The sequence below is a fragment of the Taeniopygia guttata genome, chromosome 8 (genome assembly GCF_048771995.1).
Source record: "Taeniopygia guttata chromosome 8, bTaeGut7.mat, whole genome shotgun sequence".
Classification (NCBI taxonomy): Eukaryota; Metazoa; Chordata; class Aves; order Passeriformes; family Estrildidae; genus Taeniopygia; species Taeniopygia guttata.
The window spans coordinates 18,839,306-18,863,100 of record NC_133033.1 but is presented as its reverse complement, the minus strand read 5'-3'; the positions used below and the strand labels follow the sequence as shown (position 1 = coordinate 18,863,100).

The window sequence follows — 23,795 nt, the reverse complement described above, 5'->3', positions numbered from 1 at the left end:
CACTATTTCCTGGAGAAAGTTTTGTAACTGGCTGCATATAATGCCTGTATTATTTGTCTTGCAACTCCAGTCCCCACATATCTGAGTGTAGTGCCTCTGATCATTACATTCATCCAAACACAATTCTCTTTCATGCAAGCACACCAGAGACACACAGTTGGAGAGGATTTATCCCATTTCCTTGGTACATAGAACTTCTGAGTCATTGCCACTACTTGTTTGAGCAGTACTAAATGTAAGCATCTTAGTTGTATCTGTACACCCACACAGAAGTTTTTATATAAGATTCAAATGTTCCTGATTAACATAAGAAAACCCAGTGCATATTTGTGGAGCAGGTGCAAGCAATGTCTCATCTCTTCCTGAACAAAAGGTTAATACATTCTCACAAGTGACTTAATCCAACCCTATAGTTAAAGAATTTGTGATTGTAAATGGATAAAAATGAAAGCTAAAAAGATTCAACTGTAAATATCAGTTAATATTCAAAAAGGACAGGATGTTTAAAAAAAAGAGAAAAGTTACACCACTAACTACCAACAACAAGTTTGCATACCCTGTATTAATTTTAAGAATTATTTATGCTGTAAAATTTAAGCTTAAATACATACAGCATGTGCAATGTAGGAGTGTGAAGTAACAAGGTCTGCAGCTCGTGTTTTGACTTGTAGATTTAAAATCAAGTGAATTGAAAGTAAATGTAAGCCTGGAGGATTTAAGTTTTATGGTGCAGAACCCCAATGAAAAGGGAAGGTAGGAACCTGGTAGAATATGAATTATACCAGTATACCAGTAGTCCCAAATAAATTTTATGGTTTTTATAATCTCAGTTAAAATTTGTTTGCGTATATATGTAATGAAGATTAATTATGATATATAGAAAAAGAGAAGGAATTACAATAAACATTTCCTGATTAGAAGCTACCATGAGATGACAGGATGTGAACTGGACCTAGGTAACAAAATTCTCTGTGTGTGTGTGTGTAGCAGGGGACAACAATTATATGGGGAATTTAATCCTGTTGAGGAGCAAAAGCTCCTAGTGGATGACTCCCATCTGAAGATTTTCTAATCCTGAGGAGGAAAAGGTTGCATGTAAAAATCCTTGTCAAATCAGCTCCATCTTCCTCCAGTGCAGGAAGCAGAGCAGGGATGGCATTAGGGGACAGCCATCACAACGACAAGGCAAGCAAGGAAGGGGCAGCTCTGCAGCCTCTCCCCTGCCCACTGCTGGCACCGAGGTCGGCTCACAAGGAGCAAGGGCTGGATGCTTGAGCAGGCCTGCCAGGAAACCAGCAAGGACTGCCAGTTAGTAATGACAGCGGCTCTTCGTAACACACCTCAGGGGCAGAGCTCAGGGAGCAGCAGCAAGAGGTGTCAGGGCTGCTGAGCTGCTCTTTACTGCACTTTTACCAACAGGAGGTTTATTTCTGGTGATGCCCTAAGTTTTAGCTTTCATATTTTCCAGATTCTGTACTGCATTAGTATATAACTCTAAACTTCATGTAAAGTATTAGCAAGTTCTCTTCACAGTTTAGTCAGACAAAACAATATTTTTCCAGCTTGAGAACCAAGCTGGAAAGGACAGTGTTGGAGCTTCAGGCCCAAAAGTATAAACAACAGTGAATTGAGGAGAGCAGTCTGGGAGGATGGGACTTCATAACCTGAAGCTCTAATTGGACAATTAACCCCAATATGTAGATGGACCAAAACTTATAAAAGTGTGAAAACTCGTGGTCCATCTTGAGTGGAGTCACGGCTGGGCTCTTGTACTGCCCAAGGTGTATCCTTTGAAGGCATTTTAATAAACACGTACTTTATTCCTTTAACTCTGGCTAGCCCCTGTTCTAGGTATCCTCTCAAGGCATCACTGGTGACCTGGGTTTGTTAATCTTTTTTAAACATGTTACCTGTTTTTCTATGTCTTGAAGACAAAAATTGCACTTCAATTTTTCATGGGATTGTTTTGTTCAACTGAATTTTGTTTTATTTAGTGATTTTTAATAATATTTTTTTCAACTTTCACTGGTAGCAAAGTCTGCACATTTAAAAACCAAGTCCAGTATGTTAATCTTTTGAATACTGAAAAGAGGTAAAGATCCATTCAAATGTTTTTTCTTAAGCACAGACAGCAATTTCTTTGGGATCTTCTTTCAAGTTTTTTTTTAAAATACATTCAAAATTCTTCAAAAAGGAAACACTGATATTCATTAACAGCACAGCTGAGTAACTCAGAGAAGTGTTCTTCAAACAATGTCGAGTCTGTGTCCCAAAATACTTCAGCGGGTAACTATTGCCCCCTTCAGACTATTCCCCGTACTAGAGGAAAAATAATTATAGAAATTAATAGCATTCCTTTGCACTAAGGGAAAAACCCTAAGAAGAAAGATATTGTTAAGTAGATAGTTGGTTAACTTTTTTGGATATTACCAATGTTTTTTCCTGGTATTAGAGATGTACAGTAATGCATTAAGTTAGTAATTATCTTAATTAGTACAGCAAACAATACCTCAAGTTACATCTTTAGCAGTTAGATTCAGTAGTCACAACTGAGGGAAAAAAAATCTTAGAACAATGGCTGCAGGATGGGCTGGGAAACTTGAAAATCAGCTCAAGCTTCCAGAGTGCATTTATACACTTTTGGTTAAGTGATTCCAACTCCATGACTGGGGTCTTCATATGCAAAATAAATTGTGCCCTATTTCTCCTTTCCCCTTCCTTCTACTTCAGAGAAAGTTTTTGTAGCATGATCAACGCCAGCCTGGTAGAAGTTCTTTGCTTAATCCCCAGATAGGGGATAGCACACCTGGATTTTATATGCCTACACAAATTGTATGTATTTACAGTGCTCCATGTCCATACCCATAGGTACTGTGTCTATATGTGTGTCCAACAGCACCCTAATCTCAGCTGAAAATTAAGTACTCCCTTCAAAAAGAACACCACCTGAGTGAAAATGTAGCCTCAGTTAGTATCCTAAGTGACAAGGACAACTGTAGCTAGAAAATAAAATCATACCATGGAGTTAATACTTGGTGTCTGGGCTGTAATGTGGTACATTGATTAAGCTTGCCTGAGCATTGATTAAAAAATAGATGAAAAAAGAAAATTTAAAATATTATCTTATGCATTGAGTCTACTTTCTGTAGGGAGAAAAAGAAACTATGCTGCTGAAAAGTTATTTTGTATCCACCTTTCCCAAGCACAATCTGCTGAGATAACAGCAAATATCAATACCAGCCTGTTATAGTGTGATACTGCTTTATTATTTAACAAATGGAAGAACAGCAATACAGATTTGATGGTGTATTTCATTCCATGTACCTCATAACATAACAAAACTTACAGTTTTTAAAAGTGAAAGAAATACTTAACTAAAATAGTTATTTTCTACTTAGGTAAAGTTCAAAGCCTCTAACTGAAGCTCTTGCATACATACAGTATATGCTATTTGCTGTCCTGTTGCTACTCATTTTGCTGCAAAGAGTAAAAAAACAAAATTAAGTTTTCCTTTTTCACATGACAGATTTTCATAATACCAAGGAAAAGCTTGATATCAAGCTTCAAGTTAAATCACTCTGATGTGACAGAAGGCTCCTCCTCTTCAGGCAGATTATACGTCCAATGAAGTGTAGTGCAATATATCACTGAGGTATGTTGAGTGCTGCTTTTGGCAGCTTGCTGCCTTTTCTTTTTTTTTTTTTTTTTAACACTATAAGTTTGGGTTTATCATACCCATTCCTTGGCACTCAATGATATAGGTATCATTACCAGGGTTGTCTTCTTCTGATTTTGTCACAGTAAATTTGGCCTAAAAGAAGATTAGAAATATATCACTAATTAAGTTATCACATAGTGCGGTTTAAATATCTGATGTCCAATAATTGTATTGCCAAGTGTTTATGTATATTACAGCTTTGACAGATTTAATTCAAAAAGCCATTTAAATAAAGGTGGTAAAAGTATCTAACCATTCTAAAAGCCTTTAACTCTAGAGTATGCTCACTTTCTACAGGAAAACTCCCAGGTAAATACTGTAGCAATTGTTTTATCAATGCTTGTCCTCCATGATCAAATTCATCTCACACTTTCTGATGAACTGTACATTGCTAAATTACTGGAAGAAAACTGAAAGGTAAAACCTCCTCAGTGTTTGGACTCACCTTTGTTAGCTGCTCTGCAAAGTGTATAGCTGTTTGAGTATGAAGTGTAATTGGTCCACTTTTCACTCTAGACACTCCCTTTGCTAATGCCATAAAAATGATAAGCTGAAAGGCAGGGAAAAGTAATTATTAAGTCGTTCTTCAGATTCTAGGAATTTATTGATTAAAAAAAATATTGATAAAAAAAACCCCAACTAAAACATGCAAAATGTCTGCAAATACAAAAATTTTGTCTTCCAAGTTTCATAATAGTTCATGAAGCTGAGTTTGAAGAGTGATCCATGGCTTCAGAAGTTTGGAGATTGCTACTGTACTGCCTATTACAGAAGGACTACTTTTCCACAGTAGCCCCTGAATTCCTGTTACTACATTTAACTTTGCTCTCCCCCACTGTATCGCCCCAAAATTCTCCCAAGCCACATCAGACTCCATATTAGTAGTTTACCTATATGGAGAGAAACTCAGGAAGAGGTACTTTAATTCTAACACTTCCTGATCACATATTCACCAGACAGATACCCAAAAACCTTTGATTTGGCTTAAAAACATCACCATAAAAAGAATACTGCAAGGTGTGATTAACTCTATGCAGTTCCCATACACAGTGACTCTGGTTGTGGCTTGTTCCCATCAATGGTACTTGCATACTTTGAAAAAAGTAAGCTGAGTCCAAGACCCAAATACTTACTATACTACATAATATTAATGTGTGCCCAGGTGTTTACAGCTAAGAGCTAGCCTCATCCTAGCTAAACCAGCCCAAGATTCTTATCAGGCTAAGGTAAGAGTGTGGAGGGCCTTCATTCTCAAATGAAATTAGAGGAGCCAGATAGTGGGAGCATGTCCTAGATATTCTCTACTATTCCCTCAGTATCATTCTATATATGTAAGGAGGGAACTATTATCACTGCACTACACGGAATGCCAAACAGAAGCAAATTCCTGCCACTTTCTTCCATACTTACTGAGGCTTAGAGAAAGGCAAAATCTGAGGGTGTTGGTGCAATGCTAAAAGCATTCATGGTTCCTAAAAACTGTGTGTAATTTGTCAATTCTAGTGATGTTGTGACTACACATCTCTGAGACTACTAACATCTTGTTCCTTCCCTATTCAGATCTATATTATTTACAAGTAGCATGTTCTTGCTACTTCAACATCATGTAAACACATGTAGGAACCTTACTTGGTCTTGCAGAGAATCATCCACAGTTCCACCATGTTTAAGATTCTGAAGCAGCATCTCAGCTGCTTCAATGCCAACCTTGTCAGCATTCTTTCCTAAGAGAGAAATCAGAAAGCTGAAAATTACTATTTAAAGTTTTAAAAGTTAAAAAAAAAAAAAAAACCCAACTGAGAAAACAACCTAAGAAATTGTCAACTTTTTAGATCTTATTTTCTTTAAACCTAGTGCTCTTAACTCAAATGTGTACCCTTCCTATATTATGCACATATATAGTTCATACTGCCTAAGTGGAAAGAAAGTAGTCTCATTTAATCAGAAAAACCTTTGATTCAAATAATTTAAAATCAAGATCACTTCCATTCATTTTATTCTAGATTCACTCTTGAGCAAAAACTTAAAATGTAAAACACAAAGTCTATGTTCCTAAAGTTCAGAAATAGTTCCAGTGATTCTCCATTCTGATACAAATTAACTGTTCTGTAATTTTTGTAAATTTCCATTTACTATGTTTTAAATCTGCTAATTTCTGTTGTCCTTTATTTCTAAAAGCATATATTTAAAAACTAAACATTCAGAGCTTCAGATCTTTAGACAGATGATACTTCAGATTCCTATTTGTTATTGGTATATTAAGTCTCAAAGAATTCATGGAATTCTTACCTCTCTTGCCAAGTGATGACCCAGCTAACAAACAACCTGTTGAGGTCTCTGCAACAATACTAAGCAGAAAAAAAAAATTAAAATCAAAATCACTCATATTACAGTTTATTTATCAAATATTTAATCAAAATCTAGTTAATTCACCTACAAGATTAGAGGTAACAATAGAAAGTTTGGACTCACATTATTCCACTTCCAGTCCCAACAGCTTGATCATCAGGTTCTCTGACAGGCTGAATGTTAATGTAAAGGTCTCTGATTTCTCTTCTGATGCATCTCACTGCTGCTGCTGACATGTCTTTTGCCAGCTAACAAGACAACACATAAACCCAGTAATTAAATTATGTAATATAGCAATACCTTTTCCTCATAAATTTAATTATTACAGTTAATCCCTGAATAAAGGAGCTACGTTATTAATCAGAAAAACAAAGTATTGTTATAAACCCCTACAAGCAAGAACTGAACGTGATATTTTTCTGAAAGTTTTTCTACAAAATCAAGGTAATATTAAATTCTGTACAAATGACAGTTATAGAAATGTACATAGAAACTTCAATATCAGTAGAAAATCAAGAACTTTTCTTCATTCATAGATAAAAAAGATTTTATTTTAGTCTTCTTGCAAAACATTAGATTCTAAAAATAACCCACCCCAAAAGCAAGTGCAAAAACCCCACCCCACAATTATTATGTACAGAATGTACTCTGTAAGAGAGAATACATAAAATAACAATTTTACCTTACAAGTAAATGGGGACATATGAAGCTTATCCCATTCTTGTGATCTAATCATAACTATATTCATGGGTTTGGAGACTTTAAGACAAAAACCAGCAGTCCACAGCTTTTCAAAAAGTAACTCAGGTTCTCCTCTTCCTTTCTCTACTAATTCCTAGCCTGTATGTGAGAAGGAACCTTAAGGAGATCCCAGCACTCAGGACATGAAGAATAGAAAGAAGGAGATATAAAGGAGCAAATTTCTCTCCTTTTTATTTCTGGCCAAACCTACCCTTAACTTGTTCTAATACCCTTAGTAATGGTTGAAAAACTTGTTGTAGACTGGCCTCCACCTATTACATTACAGTGCTCATAAATTCATGAACAAGGGCCCTAATTTTAGATTTAAAATAATCCACATGGATATGAAGAATATATAAATCAGATATAAGATATCCCTCAATATATGCCAATATATGACTTTTGAATTGTCCTATGAAAGATGAGTACTGCTCTCATTTCCTGTTTTAGCTTTACACTGCTGTGCAATGAATGACTTTTAGGTATGTCCAATATAATATTCTACAGCCTGAATAATTGAAACCATTTATTTTGGTTAGTTAGGTTGTGTAAGACTGCAAAAGACAGGAGAGTAGAGGAATGTTGAGCAGATTGCATGCAATTTTATATAGCTGTATAAAGTTGGATGCTACCAGAGCCATGGTAAGCACTTACTTTGATAGGCAGTGCTCCAGCAACAAATGCCCTTCCATAAATCTTTGTCACTGTGCCACGTTCTGTTAAGTTTATTGGGCTCAGCTCTTTGACTGGAGACATCTGGACTACAACTTCACCACCTCCTTGAGGATAGTAGCCCCTGTTTAGAAACAGTCATTGGCCATAATTAAATGCAATGATCACAAGGAGACCAAGAAAAGGGCCGGGGGCTCTTCATATATTTCGCTATACATTTTTATGTTCCCCGTTTTATGTCACAGTACATACAAATTTTCTTGATGTCTGCCTTAGAAACCCTTATAATGGAATTAGGCTCTTTAACAGTAATCCTCTGTAATTCACATCTTATTAACTTCCTAACCCCAACCTAACTGGCTCCTTGGAAAAAGCTCAGTAATGCACTGCCTGTTCAGCATGCCCTCCCCTCAGGGGAGCCGACAGGAAACATTACACAGCAGCTGTAGACTCAGCAATGAAAAAAAAGACAGCAAAGAATCCTATCCCATTCATCATATGGTGACAGTACACACAGGGGCAGCTAATGCAGATTAGTTCATGTATTATAAATTCACCCCTCAGTTTGATTGAGAGCCCCTTGTGTGTGCCTCTGCTCACACACAGGTTCAGTAAAGGCCCAGCTCTGCTGCATGGCTCCACAACTCACCTCCTTTTTATATCACAATTAAATGTGAAATTGAACTTTTCAACTATTGGCTTGAAAACCTGAAAAAGAAACATATAAGAATTAATTTATTTTTGCATTGATAATTTTCCACTATTTAATGAATTCTTAGAAGAAAAAAAAATAGCTCAACACAAAAATTTCTGTTGCATTATTAAAATAAAAAAAAGATAGCCAGTCTCATCCATATAGCTTATTTGACATTCCTCATACTTCATTCTCAATGTAACTTTGTGTAAAAGGATTTTCTTATAGAAAAAAGAAGAGTTATTCACAGCACTACTAGAAAAAAGAATACATTTTAAGTGAAATTTTCTGCAGTAAATTAAAACCAAAGAGACTATTTGCCATTTCAGAAATTCCATGAATCACTGGTTTCTCTCTACATCCAGTACACTAATAGTGTTATATTCCATGCCTAATTCCATAATCACAAATAGACTTGCAGTAAGAGCAACAGAGAACAGCAGTTACATTGCATACATATTCAGGGAAGATGCACCAAGGCAAAGGAATTTCTCCCTACCATGACTGTGTAGTCTATCTGAGGAGCCATCTCCGCATTAGTCCCACCTTTTAAATGCAGCTCTGATGGGGAGGCAGCAAACAGCACACAGGGCATTGCTACCTGCATCAGTAGGCACACACTCCTAAAAACAATTATAAGATACTCAAATGCCATCCTCTAATAATCCACAGAATTGCATACAATCATTATATATCAAAGGCAAATGACTCTCTAGAACATTTACTTTTGCATTTTATTTTTTAAATTATCTATAAACTTATTAGTCTTAAAAGATACTACTTTAAAACTCCATGTCCTTAGAAAGCCTAAATATGAAAGTTTTCATTTCACAATAATTGCATCTTTAATAGTTCTGTTTGAAATTAAGTTATGTATCTTCCTTAGTACAGTGATGGGACCAAGAAAACTGTGTTTAGGTAGCAGAAAAGCCTTAGGCAGCAGCAACATTTTAATACATTAATGGAATATGTTCCCATTTCCAAAAGACCAATATGGCATACTGTGCTACTATGAATGTAAGTAAAATGTCAAAATTTACCTTATTATATGGCAATTATTTCAGACCTCATGCATGTGAGATACTTATCTAATTTAAAGCATTTGGTCTGGTATGTAACACACTAATGTGAGGAATTTACATCTGAAGTTTTAAAGACATGGGCAGCTGCTTTCTTCATAACGTGAATCAAGCATTCAGCTTTTATATAAATCATGCTTTTAAACTTCACATGTACTTCATGCATATCCTGCCTATACTATTGGTTCTTTGGTCACATAAATCTGACTCAGGAAGCACATATCCTGGGTCATTACCAAAGCATAAATGTTCTTTCCACCTTCCCCCATCTATTATGATAATTTTAAAATTATCAGAAAACATACCCTGCTGTTTTTGTATCTGCTATGTGGGTTCCACCTTTGATCTTCCCAGGAGTGAAGGTTATTTCTGTTGAGCCAATTTCTCCACCATTCAGCTTCCCATCACACAAATCTCGAATGATCTCCAATCCAGACAGATGCTGAGGTCTTAGAGTGACAATACACACTTAAAGACACATACAAGTAGACTACATCCTCATGTTACACTAAAACAACCACTAAACACCAACTGAAAATCTATGACTCCAAATTTTGGATCAGACAAGGATCAGAAATTCACTCTGGTTGCTACAGTACTTTTGAGCTCACAGGAGCCAAAGGAGCAGCATTCAGGCCATACTGGGATATGCAGGATTCTGGTATCCTTTCCGCTAGAATGGACCCAAGAGAGCTATCTGTGCTATAAATGCTTGGACAGAAATGCAGTGGGAAATGATGGCAATACTGGCTGAGCCAGAACCAGTTGCAGTGCTACAAGAGAATTAACAGGTTTGCTATGTACTTGCTTTGTGCTTCTTACCATTTGTTCGGGTAATTTAAACAGGAAATACACCAACTAGTCTTAACACTGGAAACACACGAAGTGTAGCAGCACTAGGATAAGCACTAACTGCTGTGAACACTGTACACTCGGTAAGCTGTGTTTTGCTCAGGCATTACGCGAGTGTGTTCCCCGTTTCAAACCGTGCTCCGCTCAGCACCTGCGGAACCATTTCCGAGGCAGCGCGCGGGCCGCGCCCTCACCCGCCCCGCCTGCGGCCCGGGCGGGACCCGCGCTGAGGGCACCGGCAGGAGAACCGAGCCCGCTTCATGCCGCAGCGTTCCCCCTCACTCCTTCTGAGCCACAGACGGGATTTCCCAGTAAAAAGGCTCTTTTAAAGCAATGGAAACACAAATGTTTCAGATGAGAGCAGCCGAGGCCTTGCGCGGCCGTGCCCCAACCCGGGAGGGCCCCACACGCCGTAAGTGACCGGCTGAGCGCCCCGGGACCGCCCGGGGAGGGTCTCACCTGAGGCCGGGCTGGCTCCGCCCGGCGCGGATCCGGCGCACCCGCACCGGCAGCCCCAGAAGGCAGCTCAGCGCCGTGGACACCCGCAGGATCTGCCCGCCCTGCACGGACAAACGGCGCTCGTCAGGTACGGCACCTCCCGGCCAGCCCGTACAGTTGACCGGGGCCAGGTAAGCCGCGGCCCGCTGGTGCTCACCCCCTCCATGATCCCGCCGTCTATCTCCACCCTGTCCCCGTCCATAGCTGGCGACGAGCGGTGTCTCTCGCAGAGGCCGCGCCGATGGGATCCCGGCGGGGCCCTAAACACGGCGAGCCCTCGGCGAAGCAGCCCCGGGGCCAGGAGCGCTTGACGGCGACGGCGCGCCCGGGATGCTGCGGTACCGGTGCGGAGGGCGGGCGGCGGTGCCGGGCAGGCGCAGAGCGGAGGCGCCGCCCTGCCCGCCCGCCGGGGGACGGTCGGGGCGGCTCCGCCGCGGGGAGGAGCAGCCGGCGGGCCCGGTACTCAGGCAGGGGCGGGAGTAGCTCTATTGTCCCCGCGGTACTGCCCGCGTCCCGCAGGAGGCAATGACTTTCCCTTGTCCTGAGGGCCGGAGCCGTAACAACCGCGGCACCTGGGAGATAGAGCCATGGGTACAGCGCTGCCGCCGGAGGAGAGTGGCCGGGCTGCTGCCCTCCTCGTTACGAGCTAGTTTCCTCAGAATCACAGAATGAACTAGGCTGTAGAAGACCTCTGAGATTATCAAGTCTACCACCATGCCAGCCAGTCCATGGCACTAATTACCACGTCCAGTCTTATCCTTAAACACCTCTACGGTTGGTATAACCACCAGCTTCCTGGGCAGCCCGTTCCAATGTCTAATCACCCTTTCTGTGAAGACAGTCTTCCTACTGTTCAACGTAAACGTTCCCTGGTGAATCTTAAGACTATGCCCTGCCGCTCGTCACCTGGGACCCCCAGCTGGCTACAATCCCCTTTCGCGCAGAACCACAGACACGGGCGTGTTGGTCTGGCAGGCGCGCTCAGCACTTTATTACACGTGTATGGGGAACGGCCGGGCTCTCGGCGCTGCCCTTCCCGCTACCGCGGCCCGGGGAAGGCGCCTGCCGCGCACCGCCACCCGCGGCTCGGGCCCGGGAGCCCCGCACGGGGAACGCTCCCGCGGTCCCTCCCGTGGGCGTGTGTGGGCCCCGAGCGCCGCCCGCGCCCCGCCGCCGCCGCCCGCTCCTGGTTGGCCGTGGCGGCGCGGCCGCCGCGGGTTGGCTGTGCCGGGGGTGTGTGCGGGGCCGTTCTGCCCGGGGTAAGATGGCGGCCGTGACCGCGCTGAGGAGCAGCTGCCGAGCCGCGGGGCGCCTGGTAAGGGGAGCGGGGACCCCGCGGGCGGCGGCGCTCCCGGCCGGCCGGGGAGGGAGAGATAACTCTTGGCATCCCCGAGCCCTGTTCCTGCCGGCGGGCACACGGCGCGCACCGCCCCTCTGCAAACGCTACGCGCTGGCGGACCTGTCGCCTCGGCTGTGTGCGGGGCCGGGCAGCGCCTCAGCTCCGTCCCCGCTGTGCGCTCCCCGCGGTGTGCCTGGGACCGCCCGCCCCGCGCTGCACAGGGACCCCGAAGTGGCACCCTCTCCCCCGCGCTGCCCGTGCTCCCTGTGAAAGAAACTTGTGCCTTTCTGTAATGACAGTGACATGCTCCTCTTCTGTTATTTCTAAGTCATCCCATTACTGCTTTGCCTAAGCGTTGCTCTGCCATCACCGCTTTTCCGCCCACGCATCAGCTCCCTTTGCATACCGCATCTGCACGGAGACGGTGTGGATACACGTACAAAAAAGGGAAACGTATTTCTTTGAATCCCAGGAGCCTTGATACTTGAAAAGTAGTTGAGATACTTTACCATAAGAAGTGAATCTACTTGGTTGCCTTTTTGAGATACTTACAATTTCATGGCCGTAAACTTCGTTCATGCTTTCTTCTGTCTTGTATTACAGTTTTCTTGCTATTGTGAAAAGCTTTGGTTTCCTATTATGTCACCCCTATTTCGTAGGATGTTAGAGAATAAATAATTTTTGACATTTAGAGACAAAGTTAAGGATCAGTTCCAGTTTCTAATATGTTTTTCTCTTAATAATTCATACTGGAATTTTAAAGCATAATGCTGAGGAAGTTTTAAATGATACTTTTAAAAGTAAGGCAGTTTACAGCCAGTAACTGCCTTTTGTAAGGCAGTTTACAGCCAGTAACTTGTAAGTATTTATAAATAATTTTACTAATTAAGAGCACTGAAAATAGCATTTTCTTTTAAGTTGTATTTCTAACCTTCTACTCTTAAATCTGGAGGGAGATTCTGATAAGATGAAAACACTCATCTTATCTATGTGCATGCTCAGCTGTAGAATTGGCTGGTGTATAGTGTGTGTTTCCTGCAAGCACATTTTGAATCTGAGCCAGGGGCCTTTGTGTGAAGTGGTAGGGAAATGGCAGTTACCTGGACACTGGGACATGTGCCAGGTATTTAGATGAGGGATGGCATCAGATTAAAACACATTACCAGGGATGTTGCTTTAGTATATAGGTAACTATATGCTTGGAAATATAGAATATGTGTGCAAAATACATCCAATGTGAGGAAATGTTCATTAAAATGACTCAGTGGGACAGAAGTCAAGAGAGTTCAGTAGGGCAATATCCTTTAATGCAAAGTTATTGCCTGTGAGCATGACTGTTCAATTTTACTTGGAAGTTTAGTGTTACTCCCTCAGTTAATCAGTTCTCTTCAGGCTGCTTAAAAATACTTTGGTCTGAGGCCAGCATACATATTCTGGATCAGTAGTAATTTAGAAAACCAGAGTTGGCTTGTTTTTAAGGAAACAAACAAAGCTGAACCTGAGAGGGAAGGCTGTTCTCCCCTTGAGTGCCCTCAGCTCCCCCTTGGCTGGGGTCAGAGCACAGCTCTGTCAGCCAGGCTGGTGTGGCCTCAGTCCCAGCGAGGGTTTGAGTGGGACCTCAGCTCCTTTATGCCAGAGGCACTCTGCTCACTGGAGACGTGCACAGGAAAGCTGTTACCTGCTGTGGCAGTATTGCCTTTAAGTTGCCGTTTAATCTAACAGTAGCCACGTTAACAAGCTTAGGATAGCATTTATGTTTAGGGTTTACTGATAGATTTTTCCAAACATCAAAATATGTAGATGGGTATACTATGGATATTAGAGCTAATTTTGTCTTTTATGTGCCATTTTTATTTCCTTGTTTGGCATTACACCAGTATTATGGTGATTAAATGCTGAAATTGTAAGCACAGTCTCTTTGTTTAATGGATTGTAATTTTTTCCTTGTTGGTAAGGAACACGGCTCTGTGAAGAGATTGTGTCCTGTATTATTAGTTTAACATACTAGCACATCAGCTTTTTGGTAGAGAATGTGCAAAACTGAAAACCAGAAAGATTTTGTTGTAAAAAATGCGGTAGTTTTAAATTATTCCTTCAGATATAATATAAAACAGCATGGTAACTCTTCAATAACAACACCAGTCTCTTTTTTTTGGCAGTGACATTACTAATTCACTACCTGCATTGGTAACCAAAGGTTAAAAATCACATGGAAATAATTGTGAAACTTCACATTTAGAAATAGTTCAGAGATTTGATGTGCTCCTTGTGATCATCTTCACAGGTAAATACTGAATGTTTTTCATTTAGGGTCATATAAAGAGAAAAGAGAGTTTTTGCAAGTTTGTGACAAAAACGTCTAGTTGAACAATTTTTTTAGTAAACATTAAAATATAACCTTCAACTGGGAAGAAGCCCAGAAATAAAAATAGAAGAAAAATAAGAGTGAAGATGTACGTTGTAAGCCAGTTTTGTAATTAAATGTAAACTTTAAACATATTCCTAAAGTATGATTTTTTATAGCTTAAAATTGCCATTTTACCAGGTTGTTGAATATGGAAAGTTGTTTGGAGGACTAATGAAAAGATTTTCTATTTGCTTGTTATAGGAATGAGAAAAATACTCATTCTAGATCAGTAGGTACCATCTTAGTGGCAGGCAACTGAAAGGTAACTCAAATTATATAACTTTGTTGTGTCCACCATGATAGACTGTGTTGTAGAAATATTTGTTTCTTAAAGAAAGGGGATATTGAATATAACTTGCAGTGCTGGGTTAAATAATACAGAAAATGAGTACACTGTCAGTTCAGAATTGTACGGCCTGCTGAATAAAGTACTTTTTAAACAGTGAAAAGTGATAGCAAATAGTTGAACGGTTTGGGGTGTGGGGAGGGAAACAAGAAGTTTCATATGCTCTGTAATTACTGAAGGATTTTTTAAACAAGAAGTTAAAATGAACTTTCCCATGCAGGTATGCTGTTTTCTGGCTCCTCTAAGAAGATAATTTCTAAATTTTACAGTTTTGAGCTACTTGAGGTACATTGTAGCACCTGAATTTTTTTCATATCTCTAAATTAGTTAGAGATAGTATCTACAGAGAAATTGTTATTTTTATAAATTTTACAGCACTCTTAAGACGACATAACACCAGAATTACATGAAATTGAATAAGTTTACTGGATAAGAACATGTCTGAACTAATTTGTGTTGAAATTAATAAAATACCTGTTTATGTCAATGCAAGCACTGCCAGCTTTGCTTATGATCACAATCATGACTGATTACAAGATGCTTTAAAGCTTAAAGTTTTGTCTGAAGAATCTTTCAGAAAATTCTGTAGACTCTTTAAAACTGGTTTCTGGATAAATATAATTGTAACCATAAAAGACAACCATCTCATGGCCAGTTCTTACAAAATATCATTGAAGCTGATTTGAGATGATGTTTACTTGAAGATGATTGCCATCTATACAGGAACAAAAATGAAAGGGCAACTCTGGGCCCTCTGGTATGAATTTCCTTTCTGATTAGTACTTCTTATCAACTTCTGTTGGGACAAATATACTGGTTTTCCATGCAGTCTAGGGAAACCTTCCAGCCTTCACCCTGGATAGGAATATTTCAGATGTCTGATATGGTTGATAGTGAGTGTGCTTTTTGTGTGCCTGTCCTGATCAAGCTAATTCATGAGAGCAACAATAGCAATGAATCACTCACCAAATCCTGTCATGATTTTTGTTAATTGGTTGTGTCACTGTGGCTTTAACCTCCCCGTGCGCTGTGTTAGTGAAAGAAGCTAAAAACTGGCAAAGCTTTGGCTAGTGTAAAGGTTAGTGTATGTTCAAGAATGCATTCAGTGTAATTGTGTTCTGTAAGAACTTCTCTTATATAGACTAGAATGAAACTATTTTAGTATGGCTGTTACATGGGGAATATTAAATGAGCTCTACCTCCACTGTATTAACCCTTGAGATTTTCTCCCCAGGTTTGCATTCATCGCGTTAGATCGTGCAGCAGCATTCGCTTTATAAAATCAAAATATGTGTGCGTGTTTGACAAATCTGCCCTCAAGTTTAGTCATCAACAGCGATTATTCAGAACATCTGCTGGTAATCCTTTTCATAATAAAATAATTTATTTTATTTTGCTATTTTTTGAGTGTTATGTTAGAGGTTTGCATATGGCTGGTATGCAGATTTTTTCTCATGCATTCAGATTTTTCTCTCTGGTAGCTTGTATTGAATTTTAAACATGCTGTATTTTTTTATTGTCTGTTTCAAGTTTCATGTGGCCAAATTGTCCAGTTTAAGCTTTCTGACATTGGAGAAGGAATTACAGAGGTGACTGTAAAAGAATGGTAAGCTCTGCTTTCCTGGAAATACACTAAGAAATCAGCAGGTAGTTTAGCAGCTTTATCTATATGACCATTGAGTTATGTGAGAATATTTTTTGGTTTACTAGTGAAGTTTTTCAGGTTTCATTTTGCACATTTTAAAACCTTATACATACTGAGCTTTTTATTTTGTTTGTTTGCAGTCTCATATGTTTGTCATTGGAAAAATTGGAAGGAATGGGATACACCTGTATATAGGCTTCTCCTTCACTGATTGATGTGTTTTCAGTTCAGGAGGCCTGTCTTTTGTTATTTTTACTTACACATACTTAGCTTTAGAAACTTTACTTAGCTTTAGAAACAAATGGTTAGCCTAAAGAATCCACATAATTTTATCCTGTACCCCTCCTCTGTTGCTTTTAGTAAAGGATTTGAACTTCTGAATTATTTGTAAAAAGCCAGTGATGAATGGATTAAACAAAATCAAAGTGTACGTGAAGGAAGGCAGTGTTAAAAGGCCTTGTTCTTTGTACAAATACCTCTTTGCATGGAAGACAGTATTCCCTACTATCCATTTCCTTTCTGAAACTGATAGTATATTGACAAGTTGAAACCAACAACTTCCTTGCATGGCGATTAAGTTGGGTTCATTCTTATTTTTAGATGCTTTATAATCTGACAGGAAAACTCTGCTTTAATAAAGTAAATGTAATATGTGTGTAATGATATTCATAATAATTTTGTCATTTCACCCAACAAAGAAGTCTGTGGCAGTCAGACAAAATGCATGTAGCAAACATAGCCAGTATGCAGAATTTGTTTTCTCATCTGGAATGAACTTCCTTGTTGTGGGATGTGTATTACTGAACTTACCAAAGGAATACACAGAACAGGTTTTTACACTGGCTGTCTTTGCTCCCAGGTACATAAAGGAAGGTGACAGCGTATCTCAGTTCGACAGCATCTGTGAGGTGCAGAGTGATAAAGCCTCTGTTACTATCACCAGTCGCTATGATGGTGTCATCAGAAAACTCCATTACAGCATAGATGATACTGCTTTTGTTGGAAAACCACTAGTGGACATTGAAATTGATGCTTCAAAAGGTATTGTAAGCCATTTTTTTTCTCATGCATATTTTATGTTTGTTGTCATAAAACAATCAGTGGCAGAGAAGCTTACTTTTTCCTCCTGAAAACCTTTAAAGATTTTTTTCCCTTTATAAAGTCAAGAAATTTGAATAGAGAAAGCTGTATTAGAGTTTAAAATCTCCTAGACATTTCCTCTTGAATATTTAACTTAAGCAGCAACCTTTAGAAAGCTGTGTTCTCATCCACATTAACTCAAAGTAAATCATAAAAACTTCAGCTGTCACAGAATGGTTGACATGGGAATTTAACAAATGCTTATAATGTAATAAAGTTAATTTTTTCTTTTTGTTTGCAGGTGTTGCCTCAGAAGAAGATGTTGTTGAAACACCTCCTATGTCTCATGAAGAGCACACTCACCAAGAGATAAAAGGTCACAAAACATTAGCAACCCCTGCAGTTCGTCGCCTGGCCATGGAGAACAATGTAGGTTTGCTGAATAAGGTCCTGCTGCCTTTTACCCAGCTTTTATATGGCAGTTTGACTGACTAGAAGAACACTGATCTAGAGGAAACACTTGTTTTCAAATACATTTTACATGTGTGAGAACTGCTGTAGAAATGAAGAGGGTTGTGCTTTCTGATGGTTATGGTGAATAGAAAAAGAATTGCTGTGCTGAAAAGACAGCTAGGAGGCTTTAGGCTGAAGACTGAGAAAACCTGTCTAGAATGAAAATAAGAAACTGTCAGAGAAGATTCCTGAGAATCTCTACAGAGAACATAGGAGGGAAAAAGAAAAAAAAAAACCAACACCTTGTTTTGCTTTTCAGATTTGTATTAGAGCAGAGGATATACTAGGTGATATTTTGCATGCCTTTTTTGCCCTATGAATATTCCATTCATTTTGAAAGCTCATGATGCATTTTTAGGACAGAATTAAGTGACAAATAGCTTTTCTCAAATTAATATTTCACTACTGATCCTGTGAAGTAATTAGGAGGTTAACAGTATTCATAATTCCTCCTTGAAGTATGCAGTCAGATACCTAGTGGGACTTTTGGATGATTTGAGCTAAGTTGAATACCTAATAAACTATAGAAAGAAACAAAAAACTACAAATATGTTGGATCAGAAATGGGAATAATTTTTAACCATAGCTCGCAATATAAGGTATTTTTATGTTGCTGTAAAACTAAAGTATCACTGCTTCTTATTTGATTTTTAGATTAAATTGAGTGAAGTTGTTGGGACAGGAAAGGATAATAGAATCCTTAAAGAAGATATACTCAACTACTTGGCCAAACAAACAGGAGCTATTTTGCCTCTATCACCGAAGGCTGAAATTGTCCCACCTCAGCGGAAAGCAGAGGCTGTGCCAGCTGCTCCAAAGGACAAAGCACGGAAAATACCTGTGCCTGTTTCCAGACCCCTTGCATTTTCAGAAAAAGATAAAACTGAACCTGTAACAGGTAAATCATGAAATATAAAGTCTTGAGACCATGGTCACAGTAGACTACCAGTACCTGTTGCTCGGTGAGTAGCTGATTCCTTTTGATGGGAGTGTGTTTCATGTGGTTGTTATGCAAGTGAGCATTTAGGAAAACACTCTCTGTACGAAGCATCTCTGCTGAAATTATTTCATGAAATATTTGTTTGTGTTTTGGTTGGATCAAGTTGGGCTGCAAATTGTACTTGCTCATTCTTCAAGTGTATGTTGAAACAGGTAGGAGGAATTCTAAACATGGATTTGTCATGGTAGCAATCATTATGCAATTAGTGGCAAAGTGCAGTGAATTTAAGGGTTTATCAGTGCTTAGTAAAAGCATACTGCACTATTATGTGTGACATTCACACCTGTTTTGGAGAACAGTGCCATAAAAGACACTAAGGTAACAAAAAATCACATTAAAAGAGGAAGATGAAAGTTTTTTGCTTGCCTTCCAAGCAGTGTTTATTTGGAGAGGCTGGAAAGTGTAATGCAGATTATCATATTATGATTTCAAATTTATACATGCATAGGTGAGAGATGCAGTAATATAATCTGAAGTATTACAGTCTTCAAAATTGAGTTCTATGAACCAAATAACGCAGTAAGTGCTCTCTACCCTGTTCTTCTTTGGTTATGCTTTGGCTTTGGTTTGGTTTTTGTAAATTGTGTAATTTGGTTAATGGAAACAGATGAAATTTCTGTTCACATCCTGTCCATAACTTCACAGAAGGTCATTTTGTTGGTTTAAGAAGACAATGAATATTTTCCAGGTTTTCAGAAGGCCATGGTAAAGACTATGAGTGCAGCCCTAAAGATCCCCCACTTTGGTTATTCTGATGAGATTGATTTGACTCAACTCGTTCAGCTGCGAGAAGAGCTGAAACCTCTTGCTGAAATCCGTGGAGTTAAGCTTTCCTTTATGCCTTTCTTCATAAAGGTGAGGCATGCAGCAGAGCCCTGTATGGAGTACTTACACAGGTTTTGCCAAAATCTGTTAAATGATTGTTGTAAGTTTGGAGCAGCTCTCTATCATCTGATTTATGGCTGATCACAGGAAAACTGGTTTTTTGTTTATTGAGCTACATAGCAATTTGCAGTTGGAACTGCAGCTAGAGTTATGTAATGTCACTGAAATTTTTTGAAATATTAATGGGAAAGGATAGAGTGCCTTCAGCATAATTTAATATGTAGGTAAGAATCACCAGGTGTTTGAATTGCACAAAGCAAGTTTTCAAAATTGTCAGTGTTTTTTGAGCTCATATGAAATGCATCATGGTTCTTGTTGGTGTTATTATTATAATTTTTGTATTGCTGATGAATCCCTTAGGTCACTGACTGTTGACCCTTCTGTTGTTCAGAAAAGCAGGCAGTTGCACTCATGTGCAGTGGATGTACAGACTAATCTGGTAATGCTATTGCACTCAGAGTGCTACCTAAACACCCATTCCATATTGTTATAAATCTAAATTTTCTCTTACTATTGCTTCTTTTGCATGGAGCTCTCTGCTTATAAAATATAAAAATCTATTTTGTCTTCTTTTTTTATATTTAACAGGCAGCCTCTCTGGGATTGCTGCAGTATCCCATTCTTAATGCTTCTTTGGATGAGAACTGTCAAAATGTCACATATAAGGTTTGTAGACTATGGATTAATGTTGTGTGCAGAAAGTGAAAAGTAATGGCTAACGGGAACCTTTCAGAATGTCTGAGCTAATTATAAGAACCAATATTATGGTGTTGTGCGGGATAATAATTAGTGTGTTCAGATTCTGAGATCTAGATTTGATTTATTGTTGATCTTATTTCAGTAGTTTGTTAGGTAAGAGTCACTTTATTATTCAGACTTGCCTCAAAAATGCATATTAATAACTTAATTTCCTATTTTTCACCCGAATATTGGCCATGCTTTTAAAATGAGAATATTTCAAATATCGTACAACAATTTTTAGGGTTTTTTGTGCATGGTAGTTCAACTGTTCCAACACTCAACCCTTATATGTTAAAGTACAGTCTTGATGAAACTTATATAGTTTTTATACAAGCTGCTGGATTGATACTTTTGGGAAACAAGTATCTATTTTCTTAAGTGATGTGTACTTGCACCTTGCAGTGCATACTTTTTTTGTGCTGTTTTATAAGTATCTCTCAGAATCCTTATATTCCTTTCAAAAAATGAAAAGCAAGTGATCTCAGTGATAAGAGTGTTAGCTAAGGTCATCTGTAATGGAAATGGAACATGGGAATCTCCATTTGTTGCAGAGAAACTGCATAGTTCGTGATTGAAAAGTTTGTGGTGTTTTTAGATGACTATGCACACATCAAATTTCTTTTTTTCTTCTTTTTAATTTCTGTGTTCACTTTAAAATATGCTATTTATTTTTTGTTACACATATGATCATCCTAAAGTGCAGTGTTTTCAATGTGAAGTTGATTCCAGGACTTTGTATTCTCTGAAGGTGGAATTATCAACATCAATTTGCAGTTTGCAAATGTGAGGCTAATTTAAATAAAATTATATCCTTTTCTTCCCTCAAAGTTGTATGCAGGAGTTGCTTACTAAATACAGCACTTTCCAGGTAAAAAAGATAAATAAGGATAATGTGACTGAAGTGGCTTTTTACGTAAAATACATTTTAAGTTGACAGCTTATATTAATGTCTGGTTAATGGCACTTGCTACAGGCTTCACACAACATTGGAGTTGCAATGGACACAGAGCAAGGTTTAATTGTCCCAAATGTGAAAAATGTTCAAGTCTGCAGTGTGTTTGACATTGCTGTGGAATTAAATCGCCTCCAGTCCTTGGGCTCTGCAGGCCAACTGGGAACAAGTGACCTCACTGGGGGAACATTCACCCTTTCAAATATTGGCACAGTAAGTACAGGGAAAATGGGAGCTGCTTCTGAAATCTGCTTCTGAAATGCAGTTTTACTGAAGTTTAATATGCGAAGAAGAAAATCTGTAGCAATTAATTCAAGATGCAATCCGCTTAAAAAAGTTGTTAAATAATATCCCCACCTTTTTCTTTTCTAGATTGGTGGCACTTATGCCAAACCAGTGATACTACCTCCTGAAGTAGCTATTGGAGCACTTGGAAAGATACAGGTATATTAACTTTATCTCAGTGATGAGAGTGTTAGCTAAGGTCATCTTAATGGAAATGGAACATGGAGTCTACCTTTGTTGCAGAGAAAATGCATAACTCATGACTGAAAAGTTTGTGGTGTTTTTAAATGACTATGCACACACCAAATGTTTAATTAGAAGTCTCGTACACCAAAGGTTCATATTTATTTTCCAGAATCCTGTTATATTTCTCTCACATCTATGTTTAGCCTTCGGGTTAGTAAGAAACAATATAAATACAGTTTTACAAATTTTGCAACACGGCAATAACAATTTTGCTATCAGCAGGGAGAAAACTTGAGAAATATTATGAAAATGAATTTTAATTTCATAAGCCAGGTAGCTGAATTCATAGAGAATTTTGGATGTGAAGGCAGTTTTATATTTTCTGTATCTCAGGCTTTAAATCTTTAGTACAGACATTGGAGTTCAGTGCTGGAAATGAATTTAGTATTAACTGATATTTTTCCTATGTTCTTCCTCTAAGCATTTTTTAGAGGTGCTTTAAGGAAACTGCCACTTTGAGAGCTAAGAGTGCAATAAACTATTCAGGAAGAAACTTTCGAGTCAGGAAAAGCTTTTACTACTTCAGTGTTTCCATGATGGTGGAAATAGGCTATGATTGTTTATTATGCAGGTTTGCAGTATATTCTGATCCATAGCACAAACAGTAATGGAAAAGTCTTGGTTTTTAGTATGGTGCTGCTGCTGTCTGTCTAATTCAGCAAAATGTTTTAATTTAGATCAACAAATTAGCAAGAACAAAAAAAGCAGATTTGCTAATGAAAGTATTCAATTTAATAATTCTGGTTTTGTCCTTCCTCTGATTTTTAGGTTCTTCCTCGGTTTAATAGCAAAGGTGAAGTAATTAAAGCACAAATAATGAATGTGAGTTGGTCAGCTGATCATCGCATCATTGATGGAGCTACAATGGCCCGGTTTTCTAACTTGTGGAAATCTTACTTGGAGAACCCTGCTTTGATGCTGCTGGACCTTAAATAAAGGAAATCATGGCTAGAATATGCCTTTAAACTCCGTGGATTAGACTGAATAGTTATAAAAGCTTTCTCTTCTAACATGTGCCCTTTGCTACGTGCATTATATAATAATGTTATGTGGTTGAAAGTTCTCAACAGCTGATATCAGTCTCAATTAGTTGTTGCTTCTTTCATTTTGTATTGCTGTAATTTCATCTACAGCAGACTGTCAAACTGAATAGGTCACAGCTTCTGAATATGGTGGTGGTGGAATGTCTTTATTTTGCCTTTTATAATAAGAATGATTGTCAGGCTGGTGTGACTGAATGCCACTACTCTACACCTGCAGTATATATAATCTGAAGGGAAATTTTGGAGGGGAATACTCATAGTACTTCTATTTTGAACACATAAATTTATTTTAACAAATAATATCTGAATTCCTAAAAGGGATTATACAAAAATCATATACAAATAAAATACCTTTAATGCTTCTGCTGTAAGATGTCCAGAGAGATTTTTGTTGTTTAACTGAGTAAACGTCTTAATATTTTGCTAGTTCACTTTTTCTGGCAATTAGTTGCACAGGTACTCTTTACCAAACTATAAATGAGGAGGCCATATTTATTCAAATGCTTTCTGACAACACTGATTGGTAAATATAAAGGCCTTAATACTCTCTAGAATATTCTATATTTTTAAAGGCTGAAATTAGTTTCAGCTGTTAACACTTGCCAGTTATTTTTAATTCTTATAGAAAGCATCTGTCTTAAAATGAAACAAGAAAGAAAGAGAAAACAAAATAAAAAAAGAAGGATCTTGTTTTATTATTCTGTCGCTAG

General features: G+C 38.7%; 2 protein-coding genes across 4 annotated transcripts; one reads left to right on the top strand and one right to left on the bottom strand.

Annotated features, from left to right (window-relative positions):
- Positions 1–3,244: 3,244 nt before the first annotated feature.
- On the bottom strand, positions 3,245–10,997 carry RTCA (RNA 3'-terminal phosphate cyclase). Its single transcript, XM_002188396.5, has 11 exons — positions 10,761–10,997; positions 10,565–10,665; positions 9,559–9,702; positions 8,674–8,797; positions 8,130–8,188; positions 7,463–7,604; positions 6,191–6,315; positions 6,008–6,066; positions 5,348–5,442; positions 4,164–4,268; positions 3,245–3,811 (listed from the first exon to the last, which is right to left on the bottom strand). The coding sequence occupies exons 1-11, from the start codon at positions 10,803–10,805 to the stop codon at positions 3,713–3,715; spliced, it is 1,098 nt and encodes a 365-aa protein (XP_002188432.4). The 5' UTR covers positions 10,806–10,997; the 3' UTR covers positions 3,245–3,712.
- Positions 10,998–11,765: 768 nt separating this feature from the next.
- DBT (dihydrolipoamide branched chain transacylase E2) lies at positions 11,766–23,456 on the top strand. Of its 3 annotated transcripts, none has more exons than XM_072932544.1 (12): positions 11,870–11,918; positions 14,916–14,980; positions 15,930–16,053; positions 16,226–16,301; positions 17,200–17,381; positions 17,722–17,849; positions 18,588–18,831; positions 19,622–19,788; positions 20,407–20,484; positions 21,533–21,724; positions 21,884–21,955; positions 22,811–23,456. In XM_072932544.1, exons 2-12 carry the CDS (start codon positions 14,918–14,920, stop codon positions 22,976–22,978), a joined length of 1,494 nt encoding a protein of 497 aa, XP_072788645.1. In that variant the 5' UTR covers positions 11,870–11,918; positions 14,916–14,917; the 3' UTR covers positions 22,979–23,456. The 3 variants fall into 3 exon arrangements, with proteins under 3 accessions (XP_002188172.4, XP_072788645.1, XP_032605542.2); XM_032749651.3 differs by lacking the exon at positions 11,870–11,918 and adding an exon at positions 13,533–14,226; XM_002188136.6 differs by lacking the exon at positions 14,916–14,980 and having other exon boundaries at positions 11,766–11,918.
- The last annotated feature ends 339 nt before the right edge of the window (positions 23,457–23,795 follow it).

Coding starts and splice junctions, on each gene's coding strand:
- RTCA (XM_002188396.5), bottom strand. CDS start 10,805: ATGGACGGGGACAGGGTGGAGATAGACGGCGGGATCATGGAGGGG. Junction 8,189..8,673: donor AGATAGACTACACAGTCATG/GTAGGGAGAAAT, acceptor TTTCTTTTTCAG/GTTTTCAAGCCAATAGTTGA. Junction 3,812..4,163: donor TTGCAGAGCAGCTAACAAAG/GTGAGTCCAAAC, acceptor ATCTTCTTTTAG/GCCAAATTTACTGTGACAAA.
- DBT (XM_072932544.1), top strand. CDS start 14,918: ATGCTGTTTTCTGGCTCCTCTAAGAAGATAATTTCTAAATTTTACAGT. Junction 17,382..17,721: donor TGAAATTGATGCTTCAAAAG/GTATTGTAAGCC, acceptor TTTTGTTTGCAG/GTGTTGCCTCAGAAGAAGAT. Junction 19,789..20,406: donor TTATGCCTTTCTTCATAAAG/GTGAGGCATGCA, acceptor TATATTTAACAG/GCAGCCTCTCTGGGATTGCT.